The 23811-nt window shown below is 41.8% G+C and overlaps 1 protein-coding gene across 5 annotated transcripts in view; it reads right to left on the bottom strand.

The window, feature by feature from the left end:
- Positions 1 to 23811, bottom strand: part of sorbs2a (sorbin and SH3 domain containing 2a) — a 53655-nt gene that overhangs the window by 11357 nt on the left and 18487 nt on the right. For 3 of the 5 annotated variants that reach the window (XM_082536941.1, XM_082536942.1, XM_082536943.1), the window contains exons 3-18: positions 23466 to 23521; positions 22679 to 22768; positions 21445 to 21471; positions 21192 to 21316; positions 19153 to 19569; positions 16003 to 16129; positions 15464 to 15639; positions 13214 to 13280; positions 12413 to 12463; positions 12067 to 12283; positions 11812 to 11926; positions 10114 to 10185; positions 5380 to 5436; positions 4511 to 4560; positions 2452 to 2627; positions 182 to 2014 (exon numbers count right to left, since the gene is read on the bottom strand). In XM_082536941.1, coding sequence (XP_082393067.1) covers positions 182 to 2014; positions 2452 to 2627; positions 4511 to 4560; positions 5380 to 5436; positions 10114 to 10185; positions 11812 to 11926; positions 12067 to 12283; positions 12413 to 12463; positions 13214 to 13280; positions 15464 to 15639; positions 16003 to 16129; positions 19153 to 19569; positions 21192 to 21316; positions 21445 to 21471; positions 22679 to 22768; positions 23466 to 23475 — 3610 coding nt within the window. In that variant the 5' untranslated portion in view covers positions 23476 to 23521. The remainder of the gene's footprint in view (positions 1 to 181; positions 2015 to 2451; positions 2628 to 4510; positions 4561 to 5379; positions 5437 to 10113; positions 10186 to 11811; positions 11927 to 12066; positions 12284 to 12412; positions 12464 to 13213; positions 13281 to 15463; positions 15640 to 16002; positions 16130 to 19152; positions 19570 to 21191; positions 21317 to 21444; positions 21472 to 22678; positions 22769 to 23465; positions 23522 to 23811) is intronic. The other 2 variants (XM_082536944.1, XM_082536945.1) reach the window with 1 other exon arrangement.

Below are 23811 nucleotides of genomic sequence, written 5' to 3'. Positions count from 1 at the left end.
GAACTGGGCAACGAGTGCAGACAAAACTGAAAGAGACACTGAGATAAATGTAAGTGGATGTATATGTGCCTTCGTGTATTTATGCTTGTATGCATGCATGTATTTGTTGTGAAACACACTCATGTTAAGTGACTGCTAAGTGTAGTGTGTATCTGAGGTGTTACATGTGTGTTATTTCCACCTGAGTAACAGAGACCATTTCCATTGCCCTGCTCCTCTCCATAATCATTGTTGTTTGAGGTCTCCAACTGTCGTCCATAACAGGCACTGATTGGTGACTGTATCCGTGGTGACTGTAACCGTGGTGTTGAGGGCTCTCCTCTATATGAGGCATACCCAGTGGGGCTACTGTCTGGGTACAACGATGCAGAGGAGTGACCGCCGTGCCAACACCCCCTCCTTCCCCGCAACGAGGAGCTGCGTTCTGGCACATTTGGCAGCAGTTCTGCCAAGATTCTTCTCAGGATGCTATCATCAGGTGCCCGAGGGTTTCTGTGGCCTCTCTCTGCTTGAATGTGCTCATATATGTCTCTCAAAGCTGCATCTAGCGCTTCGTAAATTGCCTGTTTAGACTTGGGTCTGCTACCTCGACCTCCGCCCCCACTGCATCTTCTAGAGGTAGGTGGTGAGCCCTTTTTCCTGCGGAAAGGCACTGGACTGACCAGGAAGGCCAGCTTGGACATCGATTGCTGGGATTGTGAGCTCTGGTTTTGGGAATGGCTGCTGCGGGTCTGCTGTGAAGGTCTCTGGTGCTCCTGTCGCGCGCGTTCCCGCTCATGACGTATCATGGTTGTGAAACGGGTATATGAAGCCGGGCAGCGGCCTTTGCAGGTGCTGATGAGATGGCGGTGTTGGTAGCCTTGGCTCTGACCAAGACTCTGGTGACCAGGATGATGGTGGTGATGGTGGTGGTGGTGACGGAGGTGGTGGTGATGGTGGTGGAGGGTGGAAGAGCCGTATAGGCTCTCAGAGGAGGTTAGTGAGCAATGGTCAAAGTCACTCTCACTGCAAAATGACGAGCCTTCAACCTGAATGAAGTCACTGAGGTCAGAGGCAACAGCGTCTTGTTCACTGTCAGAATAGTCTGGGTTGGCTTGGGGGCCTTGGAGAACAGGAGGAGCGGGGAAGGACCGTCCACGCCCGGGGTCTGGTCCAACACGAGGCTGTCCCTCAGGGGGGCTACGAGGTCGGTGTAAGTGATCCATGGTTTGAGGTACTGTTCCACTGTTTCCATTGTTGTCTTCTTCCAGTAAAGACTCTATTGAAAAACGGCGTTTTGGATAACTGGGTGTGACACCACCACCACTGCTAGCTCGAGATGATGAGCCACCTGGTGTGGTGGTGCCTGAAGGCACCTCGCCATCACCCAAGTTAGGCATGGATTTGGATTTCTGAATAAGACGCTCATATTCAGAAATGCGGTTTGGCACCATATCACGTGGCACTTCCACACCCCAGGAGGGTGTCCAAGGAGAGAGGCGATGCCGAAGCAGATGAGGCTGACGCTCTAGATCCAGGATGCGCGCACGGACCGACCGGATGACTTCAGATGGAATTAGCTGAGCTCTGTCGATCTGGTGCATCTTTCGATAGAGCTGGAGAAAGCCCGGCGAGTCGTGTGCTCGTCGTCGATGGAGACGGGGTAATGAACGAGTAGATGATGATACTGTGGAGAGATTTCCATCGCATACCAGTGACCCAGCACTCTCTGAGCGGGTAGCATTTCGTCCACCCGAGCTAGAACGCCCATCGTTGAGTAGGTCATCACAACTGCGTGACTTTAGCTTGGCAGGAGAAGCTGGCGCTTCCTCTGCACTGCTCCACGTCTCAGCATTCTGGCATTTTGTCTGCCAGCTGTTCTTACAACAGACAGACTGTTTGGAGGAAGAGCTGCCATCTTGGCTGCCATCCTCATTTGAATTGAGAGGGTCAGATGGGACTGGGGGAACAAAGGGCTGCTGATAAGGACCTGGAGAGGTCAAACTGTTTGAATACATGCTGCATGCGTCCCCACCTTTTAGATGTCCAATAGAGAGCAGCGTGGTGAGAGAGAAGAAGGAGGAAAGCAAGTTAAGAAATAATACCCAGCAAAACAGTAGAAGAGCTGGGGAGAGGGAGAATAAACAGGAGAGAAGAATGGATGGAAAAAACAGATGACTTGATGTTCTTTTTTTTTTCCTTCAGACTTCCACCAATCAGTGAACTTTAAGGTTTATACCAGAAAGGCATCATATTGCAAAAAACCCAACAAAATCATATAAGCACAGTTCACATGCATGTGTTGGGAAAAGAAGGGAAAACAAACACAACCTGACCTAGGGTGAGCCTTTGGTGGCTAAACAGTAATGGTAACTTTCTTCTGGATTTGCCAAACAGCAAAATACAAAAAAATATCTCTTTTCATGAAATACCCAGAAGTGAAAGAAGCTGCATCTGTGAAAGCGTGGCTACCTTTGGCTCTGGAGGGTGAGGATGGTGAGGAACGAATGACGGGTTTCTTTAGGCTGCTGCTGGGTCTGTAGGCATCCACTGGTTTAGGGGAAGTTGCAGCTCGGCTCTGAGATGGAGCATTCACTTGGGAGCTTGACGGCTCAGACTTCCTTCTCTTCCTGTAGTCACTGGCAGCACTACAATAAAGAATGGGCCAAACAGTTAGTGAATCCAGTTTGCAGAAGGCGAATACAGACACTATAAATCTCCTGTGGGAGCACTGTTTATTTACCAAAGTCATGAGTAGTTGAATTGACAACAGGCAAAAAATAAATAAATTAAAAGTAACCCAGTAGTTTTAAGAAATAACCTCTTTTGTAAGAAATGATGCTACTGACAAAAGGAGATGTTAAATTTACATAGAATATGTCTGTGAAGGTTCTCAGTCATCCAGGTCATCGTAGTCAAAGGAGCTTGCAAAGAAAAGTGTCTGGACTTCTTTAAGTTGCTTGAAGACGTTTCACCTCTCATCCGAGAAGCTTCTTCAGTTCTAAGGTCAAATGGTGGAGAGTCCCAGATATAAAACTAGTGGGAGTATCCCCCCACAGAGGGACAAAAGGACCCCCTGATGATCCTCTAATCGCCTGAGCCAAGGTGTGAGACTGGGTGTGGGTCCCAATCAGCCAGAGTTTCGGGTGTGTTCATTGTGAAACCTGGCCCCACCTTATCATGCGAATTCCTGAGGTCAGATGGCCCAGGATGTGAGTGGGCGTTAAGGCGTCTGGGAAGGGATCTCAAAACTGGATTATAGATGGCAGAGAGTTGGTGTCGTAAACCCCCGCCTCTGTTCAAAGATGGTCGCTCACAGTGGACATAGATGGCTTCTTTCACTCCTCTTTCAAACCATCTGTCCTCTCTGTCCAAAATGTGAACATTGGCATCCTCGAAAGAGTGTCCTTTATCCTTAAGATGCAGATGGACTGCTGAGTCTTGTCCTGTGGAGGTGGCTCTTCTGTGTTGTGCCATGCGCTTGTGAAGTGTCTGTTTGGTCTCTCCAATGTAGAGGTCTGAGCATTCCTCGCTGCACTGTACAGCATACACCACATTGTTAAGTCTGTGTTTTGGCGTTTTGTCTTTCGGGTGAACCAGTTTTTGTCTGAGCGTGTTACTGGGTCTGAAATGCACTGGGGTGTCATGCTTGGAGAAAACTCTCCTGAGTTTTTCTGATACACCGGCTACATAGGGGATGACAATGTTGTTGCGTCTGTCCTTCTTATCCTCCCTCGCTGGTGTCTGGTCTTCTTTTCTGTGCCTCTTTGCTGACTTTAAGAAGAAGAAGGCCCGAAGAAGGCCACTGAAGAAGCTTCTCGGATGAGTAGTGAAACGTCTTCAAGCAACTTAAAGAAGTCCAGACGCTTTTCTTTGCAAGCTCCTTTGACTTTACATAGAATACTTTATAGGTTTTATATATTGAGAGAATGTTAAAATCACTATGATCAATATGAAAACCTTGAATACATTTCTAGTATATCTAAGATCATCATACAAAGTACCAGATTATACTTAAATCCAAAAACAAAACAAAGGGAATAAAGTAACTTGAGTTTTAAATGTTAAAAATCCAAGGGGGCTTTCTGTTCAGGACAGTTAAATAAATGACCCGGCCTATTCATCACATCCCCGCTCTGCCCTCTCTCTTCACAGAGTATAATGCATCTGAATAAGCAGGCCATTGATGAAAGGGAGTGGGATGAGGGGAGGAATGGGGGTTGAGGGAAGGACAGGAGGTGAAGAGCAGCATCAATAGGTTTGCTGGGTTCATTTATTCTGGCTCAGCTCGTGAAAAAAAAAAAAAAACGAGGCAAAGCGCCCTACCATCAGTGACAAAAGCAAAATTAAGACTTCACAAGTCATCATTTACTGCACACGCACGAGATGTTTGTGCGAGCGACAATATGAGAAAGACCTTAGTTTTTCTACTGAGCTGAATCACAACACGGACAGCTGCTGGTGAAAGGATGGGGGAGGGGGAAGAGGGGATGAGGGTGATGCAGAGGAAAATAAAAGAAGCAGCAGTTACCTTGCAGGTCTCTCTGGAGCCTTGTCAGCAGGAGTGATGTGGAGGGATGTCTGGAATAGGGCAGACAACAAAAGAGAAAAGTGAGCCCCGCAGGAACAAAGACTTGAGGCAGAGCAGCTTACAATACACAGCCTGCATGCGGTTGTTGCTGTGCCACACTCAAAACACTCCCCCAGCGTAAGGCGCAATGGATGCTGGTTCCACATGGCACACCTGACCAAGAAGAGGCCCTGCTGGTGCACACATACCGAAGACAAATTTCTGGTCTCTGTCGTGCTGCTCTGAAGGATGATGGAAAAGGTGATGCACTGAAGGGTGTTATGGAGGTTCAGCTCAGGGGGGCAAATGTTACCCTGCAAAAACTGGCATGGATCAGCTGGAATGGGTCTTAGTGGTATAGAGTGTTCAACGCTGATGACAAAAGTAGGGAAATCAACAGCATCGATTGCAATCACATTTATACTGGGATAAATGTGTGATTACCCTATGATGACTTGGGTAGGTGCAAGTCCCCAACCCCCATGATCATGAACTAGACTGAATTGGATTTAGAAAAATGATGGATGGACACTTATGTCTGAAGCATCTATTGGTTTTCTAAAGTTTTGAGCTCATACTGTAATGTTACCAAAGGCTGATAAAAAAGAATGACGTGAACCAGCACTTCAAAGCTTCAAATGTTCAACAGCCTTCACAAAACAACCCACTCAAATTTTAGTAAATGGCTAGCATTTTAATTTAAACTCACAGTACATTCATTTTTAGCAGTCGTATCTTAAATATGTCTTAGCAATCGAGATCCTGATTGCTGTAACGGGTTAGAAATGGTACAATTAACACTACTGGAACACTTGTGAATGTGAGATTACCTCAATGCGCTGGCGAGCGGAGATGTCTGGATTATAATCCAGCCGTTTTTTAGGAGGCTTGAGCCCCAAGCAGCAGCAGTGAGCAGGAAGGGGAGGAGAAGAGGAGGAGGAATAAGAAGGTGAAGATGGAGGAGGTGAAGGAGGAGAAGCGGTGGTGACATCATGGGGGGGAAACAAACAAAAAAAAAAAAACATGTGGAGAGAGTGACACCTGTTAGAGAATCTGAGTAACCACAGACAACCACAGCACATGTGATTTGCTTGTATCAGACACTTGTGCACTTACACCAACACATTGACACACACCTACATATATCTATTCATCACACACGTTCTTTGATATACACTTTCTAATGTATTCTATTTATTAGTTTTTTCCCTTAAACTGCAGATTGTCGAGGCTAAAACAACGCAGGCCTACTACACCAGTCTATAAACCACACCAACACACGCAACTGTGCCTATTTACCACACACACATGCAGAGTGTAAGAACAAGCTGTAAGCAAAAAGCAAAGTGAAGCACAAGCTGCGACATTGTGTTTCTTTGAGAGTGCAAGGACTTGCACAATCAAATGCTGTGACTTATCGCCTCAATCGAAAACTGAACACAGTGTGTGGTTCTGACCGTGGCCGTATCAGTCAGATAAAATGTCTACACTCTAAGGGCTTATTGAATGATGTGAAACAGTGAAAACATTGCAGGTAGAAATCTCACAAAACAGCTAAACATGACTGTGAGAAGACAGAAAGTCATGCTAGATCTGAATGTGAAATTTTCACCTGAACATTTCGAATAAGCCCAGCAAGTCAACACCTGATGTCATGCGCTGGCATGGACAGAGGCATGTCCATGTGACACTTTGTAAATCAGACAGGTTGTGGGTAATTTGATCCCACATTTATGACTGGAGGCGATCTCTGTTTCAAGTCACTATGACATTATTACCACTTACATCCATCAGAGGGCACTAAAGCATTTAGCTTCAAAGTATGCAGAGAGTTCCCTCATAGTACTGCAAGGATCAAATGAATAAACAGGGTATGTAAAGGCAGATTGACAAATAAATACTGGCATGTACAGTACTACGCAAAAGTCTTGAGCCATTCTTATTCTTTATGTTCTTCACCACAGTCTGAACTCTCTCAGGCAGCTTTCTTGTCATTTCTTTAAGTAGACTTCAGCAATAGTTCTCCAGGCTGCAGCTCTTTTTTCAGTGTTTCTGCCTTTTGTTTTGTTCTCTGTCAAGATGATACCACAAGGCTTCATTAATATTAATGTCCCGGCTCTGGGAAGGCCAATACATAACTGATAGTGTTTTACTTCCTAGGTATGCTTTACAGCATTGGCATTGCTTTTGAGGTCATTATCATGCTGAAAAATTAAGCCACCAGACGCTTTCTCCCAATACCACAGGCTGAAATGCCCCAAACCATGACAGTGCCTCCACTGTGTTTTATAGATGGCTGCAGACACTGTTGTACCTCTCTCTAGACCTCCTCTGTACATACTGATTACAATTTGTGAACAAAAAGTTTCAAATTCAGATACATGATTATAAAGCCTGCTGCCAATCAGCTGAAGGATTAGCCGCATCTCTCAGGTCTTGTCAGGTCTTTACTGATTTTTTCCTACTTCTCGAGGACATGACTTTTAGCTGTAACCATTTTTTTATGCCTTCTTAGGTCATTTCTTATTTTGTCCCCAACTTGTCCAGTTTCCTAGAAATTTTTAAAACTCACACTGCACACCAAGTTTTACAACAATAGTATGTTATGCCTGTCAACTATTTTCATGGATTTAGCTAAAGAAATGGGAACAAATTATGTGTTTTTTGTGACAGGCTGCTAGTAACAAAGTGCCTAAAGGTAATATTTAAAACTGCTTCTTTGCCAAGTTGTCATACAGTGGGGCAAAAAAGTATTTAGTCAGCCACCGATTGTGCAAGTTCCCCCACCTAAAATGATGACAGAGGTCAGTAATTTGCACCAGAGGTACACTTCAACTGTGAGAGACAGAATGTGAAAAAAAAATAATCCATGAATCCACATGGTAGGATTTGTAAAGAATTTATTCGTAAATTAGGGTGGAAAATAAGTATTTGGTCAATAACAAAAATACGACTCAATACTTTGTAACATAACCTTTGTTGGCAATAACAGAGGTCAAACGTTTACTATAGGTCTTTACCAGGTTTGCACACACAGTAGCTGGTATTTTGACCCATTCCTCCATGCAGATCTTCTCGAGAGCAGTGATGTTTTGGGGCTGTCGCCGAGCAACACGGACTTTCAACTCCCGCCACAGATTTTCTATGGGGTTGAGGTCTGGAGACTGGCTGGGCCACTCCAGGACTTTCAAATGCTTCTTACGGAGCCACTCCTTTGTTGCCCGGGCGGTGTGTTTTGGATCATTGTCATGTTGGAAGACCCAGCCTCGTTTCATCTTCAAAGTTCTCACTGATGGAAGGAGGTTTTGGCTCAAAATCTCACGATACATGGCCCCATTCATTCTGTCCTTAACACGGATCAGTCGTCCTGTCCCCTTGGCAGAAAAACAGCCCCATAGCATGATGTTTCCACCCCCATGCTTCACAGTAGGTATGGTGTTCTTGGGATGCAACTCAGTATTCTTCTTCCTCCAAACACGACGAGTTGAGTTTATACCAAAAAGTTCTACTTTGGTTTCATCTGACCACATGACATTCTCCCAATCCTCTGCTGTATCATCCACGTGCTCTCTGGCAAACTTCAGACGGGCCTGGACATGCACTGGCTTCAGCAGCGGAACACGTCTGGCACTGCGGGATTTGATTCCCTGCCGTTGTAGTGTGTTACTGATGGTGACCTTTGTTACTTTGGTCCCAGCTCTCTGCAGGTCATTCACCAGGTCCCCCCGTGTGGTTCTGGGATCTTTGCTCACCGTTCTCATGATCATTTTGACCCCACGGGATGAGATCTTGCGTGGAGCCCCAGATCGAGGGAGATTATCAGTGGTCTTGTATGTCTTCCATTTTCTGATGATTGCTCCCACAGTTGATTTTTTCACACCAAGCTGCTTGCCTATTGTAGATTCACTCTTCCCAGTCTGGTGTAGGTCTACAATACTTTTCCTGGTGTCCTTCGAAAGCTCTGGCAGGGCGAAGGACACTGTCTCAGCTGAACTATGGACACGCACACACATACATATACTGATACTGATAAGCACTCACTGACGCAACACCCTCCCTACCCCGGCTCCAACGCCACCTCCAACGCTTACCTCCCCCATGATGTGGACATCGGGTCAGCTGGAGGCGCAGTCGAAAGATTGTAGCGGTCCCAGATCAGATGTACACACTGGAACTCTTTCCCATGTTGCTTGTCTGTGTTTATTGTGTTATTGTGAGTTGATACCTGTGCATTCCTGTATTATCCTTTTGTGTTGTACATTTCAATGTTTTTTTTCCTCGCTACCTGGCCTGACCTGTCTCCCCAATGTGATGTTTGTATTGTATGTATGGTCGGCAAGGTCTGTCATCTCGGTTGTGGGCAAAAGACCTGCAACTGACAAATAAAGGCTATCTCATCTCATCTCATCATCTCTTTGGTCTTGGCCATGGCGGAGTTTGGAGTCTGACTGTTTGAGGCTGTGGACAGGTGTCTTTTATACAGATGATGAGTTCAAACAGGTGCCATTCATACAGGTAACAAGTGGGGGACAGAAAAGCTTCTTACAGAAGACGTTACAGGTCTGTGAGAGCCAGAGATTTTCCTTGTTTGAGGTGACCAAATACTTATTTTCCACCCTAATTTACGAATAAATTCTTTACAAATCCTACCATGTGAATTCATGGATTTTTTTTTTCACATTCTGTCTCTCACAGTTGAAGTGTACCTCTGGTGCAAATTACTGACCTCTGTCATCATTTTAAGTGGGGGAACTTGCACAATCGGTGGCTGACTAAATACTTTTTTGCCCCACTGTATGTGTAGAGACAACACTGATTCATTCCTTGACTTAGGAGCCTGTTTCATGCTTGAATGATTCATAGGTCAGCGTTGTGAGGCTTAGCTAACAAAAACACATTCTTCTGAAAATGGTGAGGCAGAATGACTGGAATGAAAAAGCAGATTGAAAAAGCAGCCAATGTCCAAAGAAAAACTTCAGAAAGCCCAGAGAACTAAAGAAATTACAAGAAAGTCTGGCTTCTTAGATGCTAAATATGAAGAATTTAGAAGTGGCTAAAGACTTTCGCAAAGAACTGTATGATAGATACTGAACAAAATTACACAAATTATTTAAGAAAGAGTTTAGAGCAAAAAGTAAATATCAGTCGAATCTCTGCTACTGCATCTTTTTTATTAATGTTTTGACTGTTCATGACCTCAAGTTATCTCAAACGTTTGGAGGCCACTGCCTTTAAACCATTTCCTGCTTATTTTTGAACAAGATGCAGAAATGAACCAACTGAAACAAAAGTGTCGAGGTTCACGTGTGAGCATTTTAGTGCCTGCTAGTCAAAGAACCAAAAACCCAGCAGCAGAGAGATAAACCGCAGTTTGTCACAAAGGTGTTTTGGGGGTAAGGAAGGGGGCACCAAACAAGCACCAAACAAGTATCACATGCCCAAACAACTAGCCCCACCCAGTCTAATAGCACAGACATAAAAAAAAAGTCCCGGGTGGAGTGGAGATAGTGGGTGTATGCCTATGACAGAGTTGTGTTTAAAGGAGTAGCTAGGCCCTGACTTACCGGCCGCCCAAACTCCAGCTCGGAAAAGAACTTATACCAAGGCTCGTTCTCTAAATCTATGTCATCATAGGTCTGGGAAAGCATGACAGTGACAGAGAGAGGAAGTAGAAGAAAGACAGGAGAAAGGAAGTGTGGAAAGAAGTCACACACAAAGAGAGACATGGTCCTCGTGGTTAGGAATGGGCACAGGTGGCAAAGGGAGATGGGCACAGGATGAACCAGGATGAAGGCTTGCCCATGGAAACAAAAGTGTTGCAGCAGAGCCCATTTACAGCTCAAGTTTCACTCCTACAGTACAGTGGTCAGTCAGTCTAGAGCAACAAACTGCCACAATCCAAAAAGGGCTCAGGCTAAACATGTAAATAATAACTGTAACTGACTACGCTTTTGTGCTGCTGTATGCATTTATACAGTCTATAAACATCAAACACAAACAGCACCATGAACCACTCAGAAGTGAATGTTTGTGAATGAAAAAAGACAACATTTAGATGTTTTTCACGTTTTAAAATGATGTCCATATTAATGTTTTAGTTGCCTTAGTTTTCTTGTATGTCTTGATGCCTTTTAAGACACATTTTAATAAAAGGTCAGCTTGTTTGATTTGTTTCCATTTACTGTTACTTGAACTGTAGAGATGGCATTGTGTGTTTTACCACGCTGTCTGCTCTTTCTAACCCCAATCCCACATAAAATTGAGTTTTCATGCCAAATGAAAAACTGCCAGGAGATGTTTTGTAGGTGTTGTAGTGCTACATCTCTGGCTTAAAAGGAAATTCAGCTTTCAGATGGATGAGTCACCCTGGAAAAAAAAACAAAACAGAAGCCTGGAGCAGAGACTGCCAATCACACAAATGCATTAGGGACACTTGCACACACACATCTAAAGAACAAGAGTAACAGAAAAACATTTTTTGCCTCTTAAAGGCCATAATTACCCAAACGAGTGCGTCATCAACATACAGGTTGTTTTAGGGGTGACACTTTTTTACTTTGGTTAATGGAGAAAAAAAATTATACCGAGCAGCACATTAGACAGCGTGGGTCCTTCTACAGCTTTCTCCTTTATTACCTCTGTCTATCAGGAAGTGACTCATGCATTATTGCCCTGGAAGCACTCTCAGCAGTCATCACATAAAACATCTGCGAAACAGCCATTTTTTTTTTGCAAACACAACTCATTTATAACACATTATTCATTATTCCGTCCTAATCTCAAATACTATTTTTTTCAGTCCCGCCTGTCAACACAGTCAGTTTTTGCATTTTTTTCCTGCTATCTGCTTTGTCCTTCACCCCACACAAACATTAACACTGAGTACTGTCGCTAGCGGATGTAAGCACTGGAAGCTTTTAACGCCCACATTGTCTCTGACAGAAGAAGAGCCATGTGAAAGCCAACAATATAATGACATACTAATGTCTGTCTACCAGACTAGCAAGTTTCAAAAAAAAAAAAAAAAAAAAAAAAAAAAAAAAGGCGCTCTTGCTTGTGACTATTTTTTCACTCTAAAAACAGCCTGAGCAGTGACTGAATTATTTAATCTTCTACCAAACGATACCAAGAAACACTGTGAGGAAATCACTTGATGTTCTCACACGATGCCAGGGTGAAGATAAACAGGGAGGCATTTCTCTGCATATTTTAAGAGGGGTGGGAATTTCAGTATTTAAAAAAAAAAAAAAAAAATTACTCACTGGTCTTTCATGCTCCAAGATAGAGGACTTCCCAGGCTCGTACTCAAAAATACTCTTGGGCTCTGCGCGGTACTTTCGCGTGTCCACTTTTCGGTCTGGAGGACCCCATTCATTGCTGGTGTGAGAGAAACAAACACATGCTTTTTCAGAAAAAAACGCTTGAGATAACTGACATTAAAATAAAGATTATTAAAAATATTACAGCATATCAATATATCATCAATATTAGTTAATATTGAGAAAGTTCGCACTTACGCGTCTGTCAAGTCCCTCTCGCGATCACTGTCTCTCGCCCTCAGTTGGAGAAGGGATGGCATGGGTGGAGGTGGTGGGGGTACAGGGGATGGTGAAAGCTCCCGAGGTCCAAGATGCCCTTCATTGTTATCCGAGGGGCTCTTGGACAGAGGCCTGTACGTATGTGTCCGAGGGGCAGGGTGGGCCATGGTGGTGCTGGATGACAGGCTGTAGTTATCTGGCAAGGACAGGATGGAGGAGAGAGTGGAGGCAGAAGCAATGAGGCCAGTAAGCCAGAAAGGAAGGTTGGGAAGAAGTTATTGATTTTTAGGAAATACAACTTGTGTTACACAGGAGCAGGTCTCACCATTGTTTACGAGAGCATATGAAGCATTGTATGTGTCGGAATAGTCGTCATCTGTAGAGGAAATGTACAAAACAGTTGATTGGGAACACGTGTAAGCACACTTTGTTGTACACAGGGTACAAGTTTGTCCTCAAAGATAGCACTTTTAACCAGCCTGGAAATGAACAGTTACACAAGTGACTTTCTTTTCAGCTACAAGTATATTAAAAGCACCAAAGCAACATGATCCACTTTCCCAGAACTCTTTCTGAACTTTAAAGATGAAAGATGACTGAAATTCTGACTAAAACGAATCAAGGTTGCAGGATGGGGAAAGCATACTACTGCCTGTGCTTCCAGTAAAATCAAAAAAATAAAATGCATCAAGACCATAATGAGCCTTTGGATGAGTTCTCAGCGCACACACCCGTGAAATAGTCTGTGTATCTGAGAGTGCATGAGTTTTTTGTGTGTGCTCTTGTAGCAGAAGGCTGAGCAGTTTAGAACAAACAAGCCTTGTACTGATTCTGTGATTCTGTCAAGCCCACAAAATTAGAGCAGATTTCCCAGGATGGCTCTGTGTCTATTAGAGGTTTCTCTCCATTCCTCCTCCTCTCCAGGCTGTTGCTCGCAATCTAACGAGCTCTGGCTCTGGGATCATCTGGGTCTTTTGGTTTAATGAGAACTGGCATGCAAACACACACACACACACAAAATATGCACACGCATACAAACAGCATGCATACATGACCAATTCTGCATGAAATGTCTAATAATCTAGTCGTTGCACATCATTTCAGCACGCTACAGCAGAGGCCTTACCTGCTTTGTGAACTTTGTGAATCTGTTTGAACATAGTTTTGTACCAGTCTTTGGGCCTATCCACCGTCTGCAGACAAAGAAATAACCAGAGTTATGTGCCGTTAAATGTAACACAAATGTGAAGGCTGAATTTAGAAACTATAAACAGACTCACAACATGTTATTGGACATTCTAGAGCTGAAAAAACACAGTAAGCCTGTTGAAGCATTTATACTTCACACAGGGATAATATAACTAATATAAATAATTTAACTAATATAAACAGACTAATACTAATATAACTATAACTAATATAAAGAATAAAACCAAGACTGCGTCTTATCCGAGAGAAATATTTGTATTTGCCAATAAGGTTATTCTGTCATGGCCACTTGTGTGTTGTCGTTTTCTGTTGATTAAACAAACAAACCCGTTAAATTAAGTAAGCACTAATTATGAAACCCGGGCCAACGTTTAGTTGGTGCATCCCTACATCAAATATCAGGCTAGTGTCTGACCACTGGCTAAAGTTGCTTTATTCACACAACTCCTGCTCTGTATGGCTGCTTTTCACATATAGTGTGTTTGTAACTTGTATAACTGTTTTTCACTTGACATTTGTTAAAAGGTTAAGATAGTCTTTTGTTTAGACAGCTTTTAGACAGAAATTTTGATAATATTCAGTAACCATACAAGTCTCACCAAGAACTTACACTGAATATTCATATGAAAAGAAACACAAGAGCTGTGAAAAAACAGATTTTTAGAATATTTGGCAGTGATAGTGTTTAAATATGTGGATAATATGTGGAACCTCTGTTTGTGTCTGCATATTCCTCAGAGACCTTTAGGACATTTTTTGGTTATATCAACTATTATATTGTCATTTTTGCAAGCAAACAAAATGGCTAAAATTACTAAATTTTAGCATTTTGTGCCTATAACACCTTATAAAATCATCTCATAGGTTTAATTTCATGAGAATAACCTTCAACAGATATACACAAAACTCAAATTATGCATGATACATTATTATTACATGACATCATTACTTAGCAATGGGCTAAAATGATCCGTTATTAGCATATGGCCTGTATTTACCACTCCTTTTTTATGCTTTTCTCAGTGTGATTAAGTGTGAACAGGACAAACGATACTGTAGCATGGGCAACTACTTTTGTAATATTCTAAAATCAGGCACTTGCTGCAGCCCTTAGTAGGGCTGTGGGGTCCTTCTTTCTAACTATGACTTTGAGATCTTAAAGTGAGCAATTAAAAAAACATGATGTTTATGTAAGGTCAGAATATTTAAATGCATAGTTTAAATAGCCACAAATGACACACTATCACTTACCTGAATGACTACTATGTCAGTTTGTTTTGGTATGACTATCAGTGCGTATGTTCGAGTCAAGCTGCCTCAGCAGGTTCAGTTTTGAACCACAAAGGTGTCGAATCCTTGTTGGTACAAAGTGGGGGCTCTGCTTGCTGTGGCTGGAGAATCAAGGAGAGACCCTGGTATGTGTGCCTTTGTGTAAACAGTATAGATCTAACAGACACTTAAAAAAAGACCCATCAAATGGCAGAGAGACTTAATCCTCTCTTTATTCAGTAGCACTAAACAATGTGCCTGGATTCCGGTCAGAGAGGAGGCAGTTTGGCTCCACAGAGAAAGAGCATGTGACTGTGCACGCAGCACTGGCACAGCCAAGAGACGCGCCAATTACCACTTCACTCTCCACGGTTACCAAACAGAGTGGCCACAAAAATGTTTGCCCGCTTAAAACAAGGAGCATCTGTTTTTCTTCTCTCCTGCTTTCGTCTCTTTTCAACTCTTTTCGTTTATTGCTCGTCTCTTATTCTCCCCATTTCTCTTTCTCTCATTTTGTAGCTCAGCGAGCATTCCTTTAAATGCTGCTCTTCAACCAACCAATAACTGAGTGAAGTGTTAATACACGGAAAGCCTTAACAGAGATAACACACAGGGACACGCTCCTTGACAAGTAATCAGCAAGGACCTTGTAGTACCAAAGCAAAGACCTTGTTTGAGCTCATCTTCATGACTAGCACACAGAAGGAAGCGAAACTGAGATAGTGAGAGCGGGAGAGAGTCTTTGAACATGGGGTCAAAAGCTGCTGACAGCTTCAAGTAATTCCTTGCTTAAAAAAAACCTGTTCACACAAGGAGGCAGGAGAAAATGGCTTCAAAGAAACTCCTCTGCTTTACTACAGCATCTACGAGAGCAGGTCTACTGTACGAGTTCTCTCACCGTGCGGATGGCGATAGGAATGCCTGACTCATCAACTGGGCCGATGCCTTCGTAGTGGGGGGCTTTAACGACCGACACCTTCTTTTCTTCTTCTGAGAAACGGGCAATGGGCACAGTGCTGCTGATGCTGGTGTGCCCTGACATCACAGACTCTCTGGTGACTGTTTCACTGCCCTCTGGATCCAAGAAGGAAGCAGAGAAAGAGGAGACAGACGTGTTAGTAATACAGGTCCTCCACAAGCTCCAGTTAAAAGTTTGTAATGGATAGACTGCTACAGATATAGATTATATATGAATCCTGAGACATAGATACATACACCTTACTTGGCATCTTAACGTTTACAGTTACACTGTAAAGATCCTTTTACATTTACAATGATGTAAGCAATGATGTAACGTTTGTTCCTCTGTGAGAGGTTTCAGTTCAATTATCTGACTGAACTTAGGTTCTATTTTCTGCATGTGCTTGTGTAGTCTTAAGTCTAATGTCTTTCAATCTTTTTAGGCATGTCATATATCACCACAGATCAGTGACTCACCTGAACTCCTGCTCTGTCTCTGAAGCCCCGTGTGGAGTGAGACAGGAGGTGGAGGATATGACGGGGGAGACAGCGGCCTATGTGGATGGCTAGTACTTCCATTCATTGCGTGAGAAAGAACCTGGCCCTAGGAGCGACCCAAAACCCAGAAACAGGGAGTGTAAGAAAATCACCAACAGCAGACAAAACCTACACTACTTACAGTTGTAAAGCTCTATAACATTGGCTTAACATAATATATATATTTTTAAAAAATTGTGGAAACAAAAGGATTAGCCGCCAGATAACACTTCATGATAACCATTGCTAAGGATGGATACTAGTGGACTAAAAATCATAAGAGTTGGGAACCTGGACAGTGACGTCTCTGTCGGTGTGTAGTTTTATTGTCACTTGCTGTTTACATTTGTTGTTTGGTTTGGTGCAGGCCCTCAAAATACTGCATATGTTTATGAAAAGATTGTGTTTTAGGTAAATATTCAAGGAACCAATATAAGACCAAGGCTAAAGGACACCTTGTGCATACATGTGAGACACCTGCACAGTTGAATAAACAGCAGCATTTAATCCCCCGGGAGTGAAAACAGGCAGGTTAATCATTACCGAAATGCTAATGCAGTTTTGCAATAAACACATAACAGAAGTTTATAAAATGTTGCTTGTGTTGGTGACATCATAATGTAACAGCTACTAAATCTAAGTTATAACTTCATTAACACTAAAACAAATCATTGTTTGTTTCTAGTAAATTAACCGCTTAGTAAAGATTAATTAACAATCAATTTGTGGTTTATTAGCAATGGCTATTACAAAGTCTTACCATCCAACATTAGTCATCACATTGTTCCAATCAGAGCGGGTAAAAGAACCAGTTCTGATTAAGAGTGGATGGACATGTGAACATACAGTGAACGTGATTCACAGTAAGTTGTGAATCTGAAGTGACTAAAACATAAAGACAGTTAGTGGGGGGAAGGGTCACTCACTGAAACACGTCACAGTGTACATAAAATACATGAAAAAAGAAAAAAACAAAAGACTAAAACAGAGACAGTAAGCCCATTCACATTCACACACATCTCATTATTTAGTTAACAAACATCTGACATAAACAAGATAGTGGACATGATATATTTACAATGGGATGCTCTTCCCATTCAATATGCCACAGGAAGAAGTTACATTAACTGAAAAAGAATAAAAAGTCTGTACAGTGCTGTGAAAACCATTTACCCCCTTCCTGATTTCATAGTTTTGTTATTCCCCAAATTTCTCCCTCTTAAATGATTCAGATCATAAAACAAATTTTGACATTAGAAAAAGATAACCCATGTAAAAGCAATGCAGTTTTTAAATGATGATTTAATTTACTAAGAGAAAAAAAAATGGCATCCATGGGAGAGTTCCAACGAGCAAACCACTGCTGACCGAAAAGAACAGAGCGACTGTCTCACATTTACCAGAAAACATCTTGATGATCCCCAAGACTTGGATACAAAAGACAACCAACAAACCAAACCAAACCAAACCAAAAGGTAAAGTCTGGACTTTAATCTCATTGAGACTTTCTGGCATGACCTTATACGGGTTGTTCATGCTGGAAACCCCGCAAAGCTGCTAAACTGAAAAAATTCTTCAAGATTCCTTCATAGCGATCTGACACAGATCATTGACAGTTATACTTGCTGCTGTGGGTGGCATAGTTATATTTTCTGAAACGTGTGAGAACTAAGCAAAGATCTATGAACTCATGAAGGGCGAATACTTTTTCACAGCACTGCATTTCAGTTTTAAAGTTTGCCTGTTCACACCAAAGATTCATGGTGAAGCAAGAGGGAGGTACTACAGAGCCAGAGCACCATCATCTTCGACTCAGATAACCCAAAGAAAGACTGACTAAAAAATGAATTGCTTTTTTAAGTGTGCTTGGCATATAATGCTATTATGTTGTCATATGAATAGTATAAAATTATGTAAAAAACAAAAACACACACACACACACACACACACACACACAATTATTTTTATACATAGGTTCAAGTGAGATTGCCTGCCTGTAGTACCCTAATCTACTTACACAGAGAATACTAATTAAAGCTACTTATTAGAATATGATTTTTTAATAAACTGAATAAAGAAAGGCCAATATGATATTTTAGTCATAGTGGTCATATAGCAGAAAGATAAAGTATTATTTATAAAGCGCCAATGTGCCTCAATGTGTTTCATGCTGTAAGGTAGGGACCCTACAATAATAGAGAAAACCCCAATATCAGACAACCCCCCTATGACCAAAAACTTTGTAACAGTGGGAAGGAAAAACTCCCTTTTAACAGGAAGAAACAACAAAAATGACTAATTAACTTCTCATGGTAACATTGTATATCTCATTGAAAAAAAAGGTTTGAAGAATTCTGTATTTAGAGTACTTTTGCAAACACTTGTTATCCACATAGTGATTAGCAGTGTAGTTACATGCATTTACAAAGCACTGCATGCTCTCCCCAAAGGCAAAAATTAGATTAAAATACTAAGAAACAAGTTTACCAAAATGAAATCTACTGCTTTCAATATCATACTTGCATAACTGCAAACACAGCATACACATGTATGTTCTCCTAGCATAACATAGAGAAACAATAAAGTAGAATATGTCTATTTGCAGTGTAATATAATGAGCTGAATGGTCACATAATTACAGTCCAAACACATGCTGCAGTACTAAAAAAAAAAAGAAAGAAGAAAAACAGCAGGAGTTCAGTCTTTTTAGATGCTAATAATCCATAGCTAATGGCTTCCAGCAGAGTACTGCACCTTCACCTTAGAAAAATCACTCCATTGCATCATGAATTTTTGATATGAACTGGCCTTAAGAAACACGATGGCAAAAACGACAAAAGGAGAAATATAGACACGCATAGACATGTTTGAATGAGTACAGACAGTAACATAATAAGGGAACGAAGAGGGCTGGATTTAATTTCAGTATCTGACAGGTAGGGTGTAGATAACAGTTAGTGAAAGTTAAAAATTGGTAGTGATCACACACTTTGTAGAGTTCTGATTCAGCCATCAAAATGAGTGGAGGGAGCGTGGGAACCAACTGTTCTTGGTAATGATGTATGTTATAGATGTGACTTGGATAATTACATTAGTGAAAGTGGCTGCTGCAGCAGTGGAGGCCACAGAGGTTGTTAGCACATCATCACGGCCAGCAGTGGGCGTGTAGGTAGAGACATGGCTCAGAGTGGGCGATGGCGTGGGTGAGGCGACAGGCGAGTCCAGGCTACAGATCTGCAGCTCGTCCAGCAGACCGACCGTGGATGTCGAGTAGTGGCTGAGAGCTGACACGGTAACGGGGGAAGCCGAGGGCGAGGCACAGCTCACACTGCTGACTGCGCCGTGGCTTGGCCCGCTGGCCGCACCAGCTGTGCCACCAGCTCCACTTGGGACATACGGAGTGGGTGATAGTGCCTTGGGCATTAGACCTGACAGGTAGTCAAGTGACTCTGAGCTGTGGTAGCGATAGGGGGAGTGCCGTGCTGTGGGGTCAGGCGAGGGAGGCCCCTGAGGTTGGAATAAAAGGTAATTCATTGGAAAAGGAGGAAAGGAGGAGAGTGCTTAGTGATATAATTTATTAGACATGGCGTCAAAAGGGATGTGTAAAAATAACATGTGACAACAGGTGAATTACTGTTGTGAAACCACACTGTGTCATAAAGCTGCAGCACCCTCTTCTGAACGCATTAATGCTGGAAACTGAAGATGTTTTGTTAATTCACACTTTACAGAAAAAGCACCAGATTACATGGTAATTAACTGTGGTGTACAACATATTATACACTTGGTTAAAATGCAGTACAAGTTCACACAAATGTAGAATCACTGTTTGGTTCAGTGGAAGGTATTATCAAGAACAAGAATGAACTAAAGGGCAACACACACAAGTAGGAGACATGCATTAAAACCCCTACGGTATATCTGCTTTAACAGAATGCCACAGTCAGACTCAACATATAAGAAAAGAAGCTAGTTTAGAATTTGGGCCATCACTGTAATAGTAGCTTGACTACTTCTGTTATTTCTGGGGACCTACTGCAACCAAGTGACATGATGCAGTTGGTGTGTTACCCTTTAATCAGTCTTGATGTCACCAAGACATAAACCCAGTGTCTGGATTAAAGTGACCTTTAAATGAACACAACTGTGTATTTTGCTCTGCTGTACCGGTCTGTAGTCAGTTATGTACCAACAGTTTTGCAGGAGAAGGCCTTGGTGGAATTGCAGGAGGAGGCTTCGTCATCTCCACCTGGGATGGAGCTGGAGCTGCCATTTGATCTGAGACCTCGAGTTCCACTTTGGAGTTTGTCTTAGATGAAGCAGGATTTTTTTTATTCTCTTTGTCCAAGCGGACAGAAATCGAAGCTGTCTGTGTCACGGGTTGAGATAGGATGGGACTTCTTTGTGGAGGTGAGGAAGTGGGTGGAGGGGACCCTGTGGTTTGGGTCTTATGTTGGGGATCAACACAAGAATTGAGGTGTGCAGGAGGGTCAGGGATGGTGACAGGAGTTAGTGTAAGGGAAGACACCTTACGTTCTTTTGTATTAGCATTGCTTGTGTCATTCGAGACAACGGACTCATTCAGCTGCTGGACTGTGTTTGCACTGGTTTCTGAGTATGAGTAGGATGATGTGCTTCTTACAGTGTAGGACTCTTTCAAGACTGCTTGCTCATTTTTAGTGATTGTTAGCATTCCAGGACTCAAATCATTAGCCAGGCCAATAAGGGAACTGTAATTTTGAGGATTAGTGCCTGCAGGCGAGAAGTGAAAACTCTCTTTTCTGGGGGGTGGCAATGGCAATGGACTGATATCCTTGTTAGCCAATTAGAAAGTGGCAACCAATGTAAGTTCAAACAGCAAAAAAGAAAAACAAAACAGAAAAAAAAAATCATCAGCACAAAGCATGAGATCAGAAAGTTTAAAAGACTTGTTTCAGAATATAGCAACAATATATGTATATTATCCAAATTCCTAATGACGTTAAAAATAACTTTTTTCCCCACTCAGACACTCAAAAGCCAACAGAAGCACATCACATCATGAAATTACACTTGTAATTAAATTTTAAATAGCAACAACAGAAATAAATGCGTGAGTGTCTGTCAGTGTACTGTGAATGATGTTTCACCTGTGAGGGGGACTTTTTGTCCTGCAGATTGGGTCTGACGCTGCGAAAGCCTTTGGCAGCAAGCGATGAGCTGCTAGCATCTCCGTTTTTAAGGCCGTCTGTTGCGCTGTGTGACCGCCAAGAATCTGAAGATAAATTTAGTAATTTTACCATTACTAATGTTTTCTGACCAAGTTTGCTGGGATCATGTGGGATGTTTTACAGCAGTGTTAGGATTGTCCACCAGAAATCACCAAAAGCATCAGGCACTTACCCAAGTCCGATGAGTGAGAATCACTCCCTGGGGAAAAAAGGACACAGCAATAATAAGCAACATGGCTGAGTGTTCCTTACATTCATCTCTGCAACAAACTCCAATATACACCTACTGTGCAAACATTTTTAAAAAGCTCTTAAACATCAAGATACAATTCACACCTAATTACCAAGAACTGCTTCTACTGCATTTTTAACAGCTAATGATTTCCCCCCCTGCATGCTACAACGTGTCTGTGGGTTTCCTCTTGAGGTTGCTTTCCCGTCAGCTTAAAGGATAGAGACAGAAAACTCATTCTTGAAGCAATTTTCACGCTTCACGCTGTAACAGGAGCATCATCTAAAGCAAACGTTAAAATCCACTATGAGCCACTTCAAGAAAGGCAAGTTGGAGCTTTAGGAAAATATGTGAGATAACCTAAAAATGTCTTTGAGTGAACTTGAAATTATCTAAAAGGAAATCAAAGAAATCGAGACTCTATAGAGACAGTTATCAAACTGTAATATCAAAATCTATGCCAAAATGATTTTTTTCTGCATTTCAAACTCCTGGCATAAAAAAATATCAGCATTTGCTTCAGTGACTGAACTTGCTTCCTATGACTAAAAATACAATCAAATAACTGTAATCTAATTTAACACTGAACTCACAAACAATAGTACTCTGTGGTGAATCTAGTGTAACAGTAATTTCATTAACGATGCCATTTTCTGTACACAGAGTATCTGAGGATAATTTAGCTTAGGTCAAGGAAACAGTGTAATGCCTAACCAAAAAAAGAAACATATATTAAAAAAACCCTTTAAAAACATTAAGGTAATATACACATAGACAGGGAGAAGACATTGTGGGATGTGAGAACATAATATCACTTCTACAAAGAAGAAGCAAAAGAATAACAGCACATAGATACAAATATGACGAATGAGTGAAGGAAGCAAAAGAAGGAAATGAACAAAAGGAAATGAAAGAATTACACAATGAACTGATTAGGAAAAAATAGCATCCCACAATCCAAACATTGCTTAAGCATACCGAGGCAGCCACAGCCTATTTCAAAGTATTTCAAATGTGTTCAAGCCATAACAGGATTTTCAACAACAACAAGCCACTTAGATGTACCTCATGTCCTTGACCGATAGTTTGGCTCAGCCAACACTTGCAGCGGCCTTTTATTTGGGTTATTTTGGGAAATAGTTATGTTCATTTGTATGTTTATGAGTGTTAGTACCTGTGGCTAGATTTGGTGAGCTCTGGACCCTCTTCATGGGAGAGAGCATGAGTGACAAGGCCACACATTTGCGAGCATATCCTCCGCTATCTGAGAAATCACAGCCAGGCAGATGATCATAGAAGCAAAAGCTGAAGCATACATGCACATGCTTGTGCGCATACTGCCATAAACAAATGCATTCAGCCGGAAAGATAATAATTACAGTAACAATATTGCAAACAAAGGCAGATTTGGAGGCAAAGCACATGCATTTCAAGTAGCTGATTTTTACTGGCACTCAATAGAAAATTAGGAAAAAGCTGTGCAAACACGAGAACTGCAAAAGTGAACAAATCAAAGTCAATATGATTTACTGCATTAGCTTCCACTAACCTAAATATTTACAAGAGATAAAGTGAGACATTAGTTGTTTTTAAATCAACGTGATTCTGAACTGGGTTATTACCAAAAAATAAATTTAAAAAAAATCCCAAACTAATGATTTTATGATCATGACATGACGACAGGCAGAAATGTAAAACATGCTCTTTCTTGTTATATTTCTCCCATTTTTCTCATAGATGAATACATTTTACACTTATAACCTGAAGTCTTATATAAGACACTGTTTTGTAGTAAAAGTTTCATGTATGCTCATCACCGTCATGGCTGATAAACCCACATGACAAAATTATTTTAACTTTTCCAAACAAAAGCAAGACATGGATCGGACAGGTGGATGGGGGACTTCCCAACGATCCTGTAAACGCTGCACTCTGTACTTGTTTTTGGATATATACTGTACCTGTATTCATATTGAAGAGCACTTCTTACTGATCGGCAGCAGGGGCACACACTTTCCTAAAAAACAAAACAAAATACAAAGTATTTTAGAAAGAGATTTAAACTGTTTGAATAGAGTTTCAAATCCAAGACCTCAAATAGATCTTCTTGAGGGTAAAACCTCAAAAGCAGATTTTGGAGATTCCGGTGTTAAAACACAAAACTGTAGCGAGGTACCTGCTTTACTGCAACCAAGCATATGACTGTGATTAGTTTTTAGTGTGCTCACTAATTTGGCTTTTTTTCCATTCTGAGAAATGATGGCAGGCTGGGTGCATGATAGTATTTTGTAAACATGGAATAGATCA

Source organism: Aulonocara stuartgranti, assembly GCF_965226115.1.
Source record: "Aulonocara stuartgranti genome assembly, chromosome: 6".
Classification (NCBI taxonomy): Eukaryota; Metazoa; Chordata; class Actinopteri; order Cichliformes; family Cichlidae; genus Aulonocara; species Aulonocara stuartgranti.
This window is presented reverse-complemented; position numbering and strand designations above follow the sequence as displayed.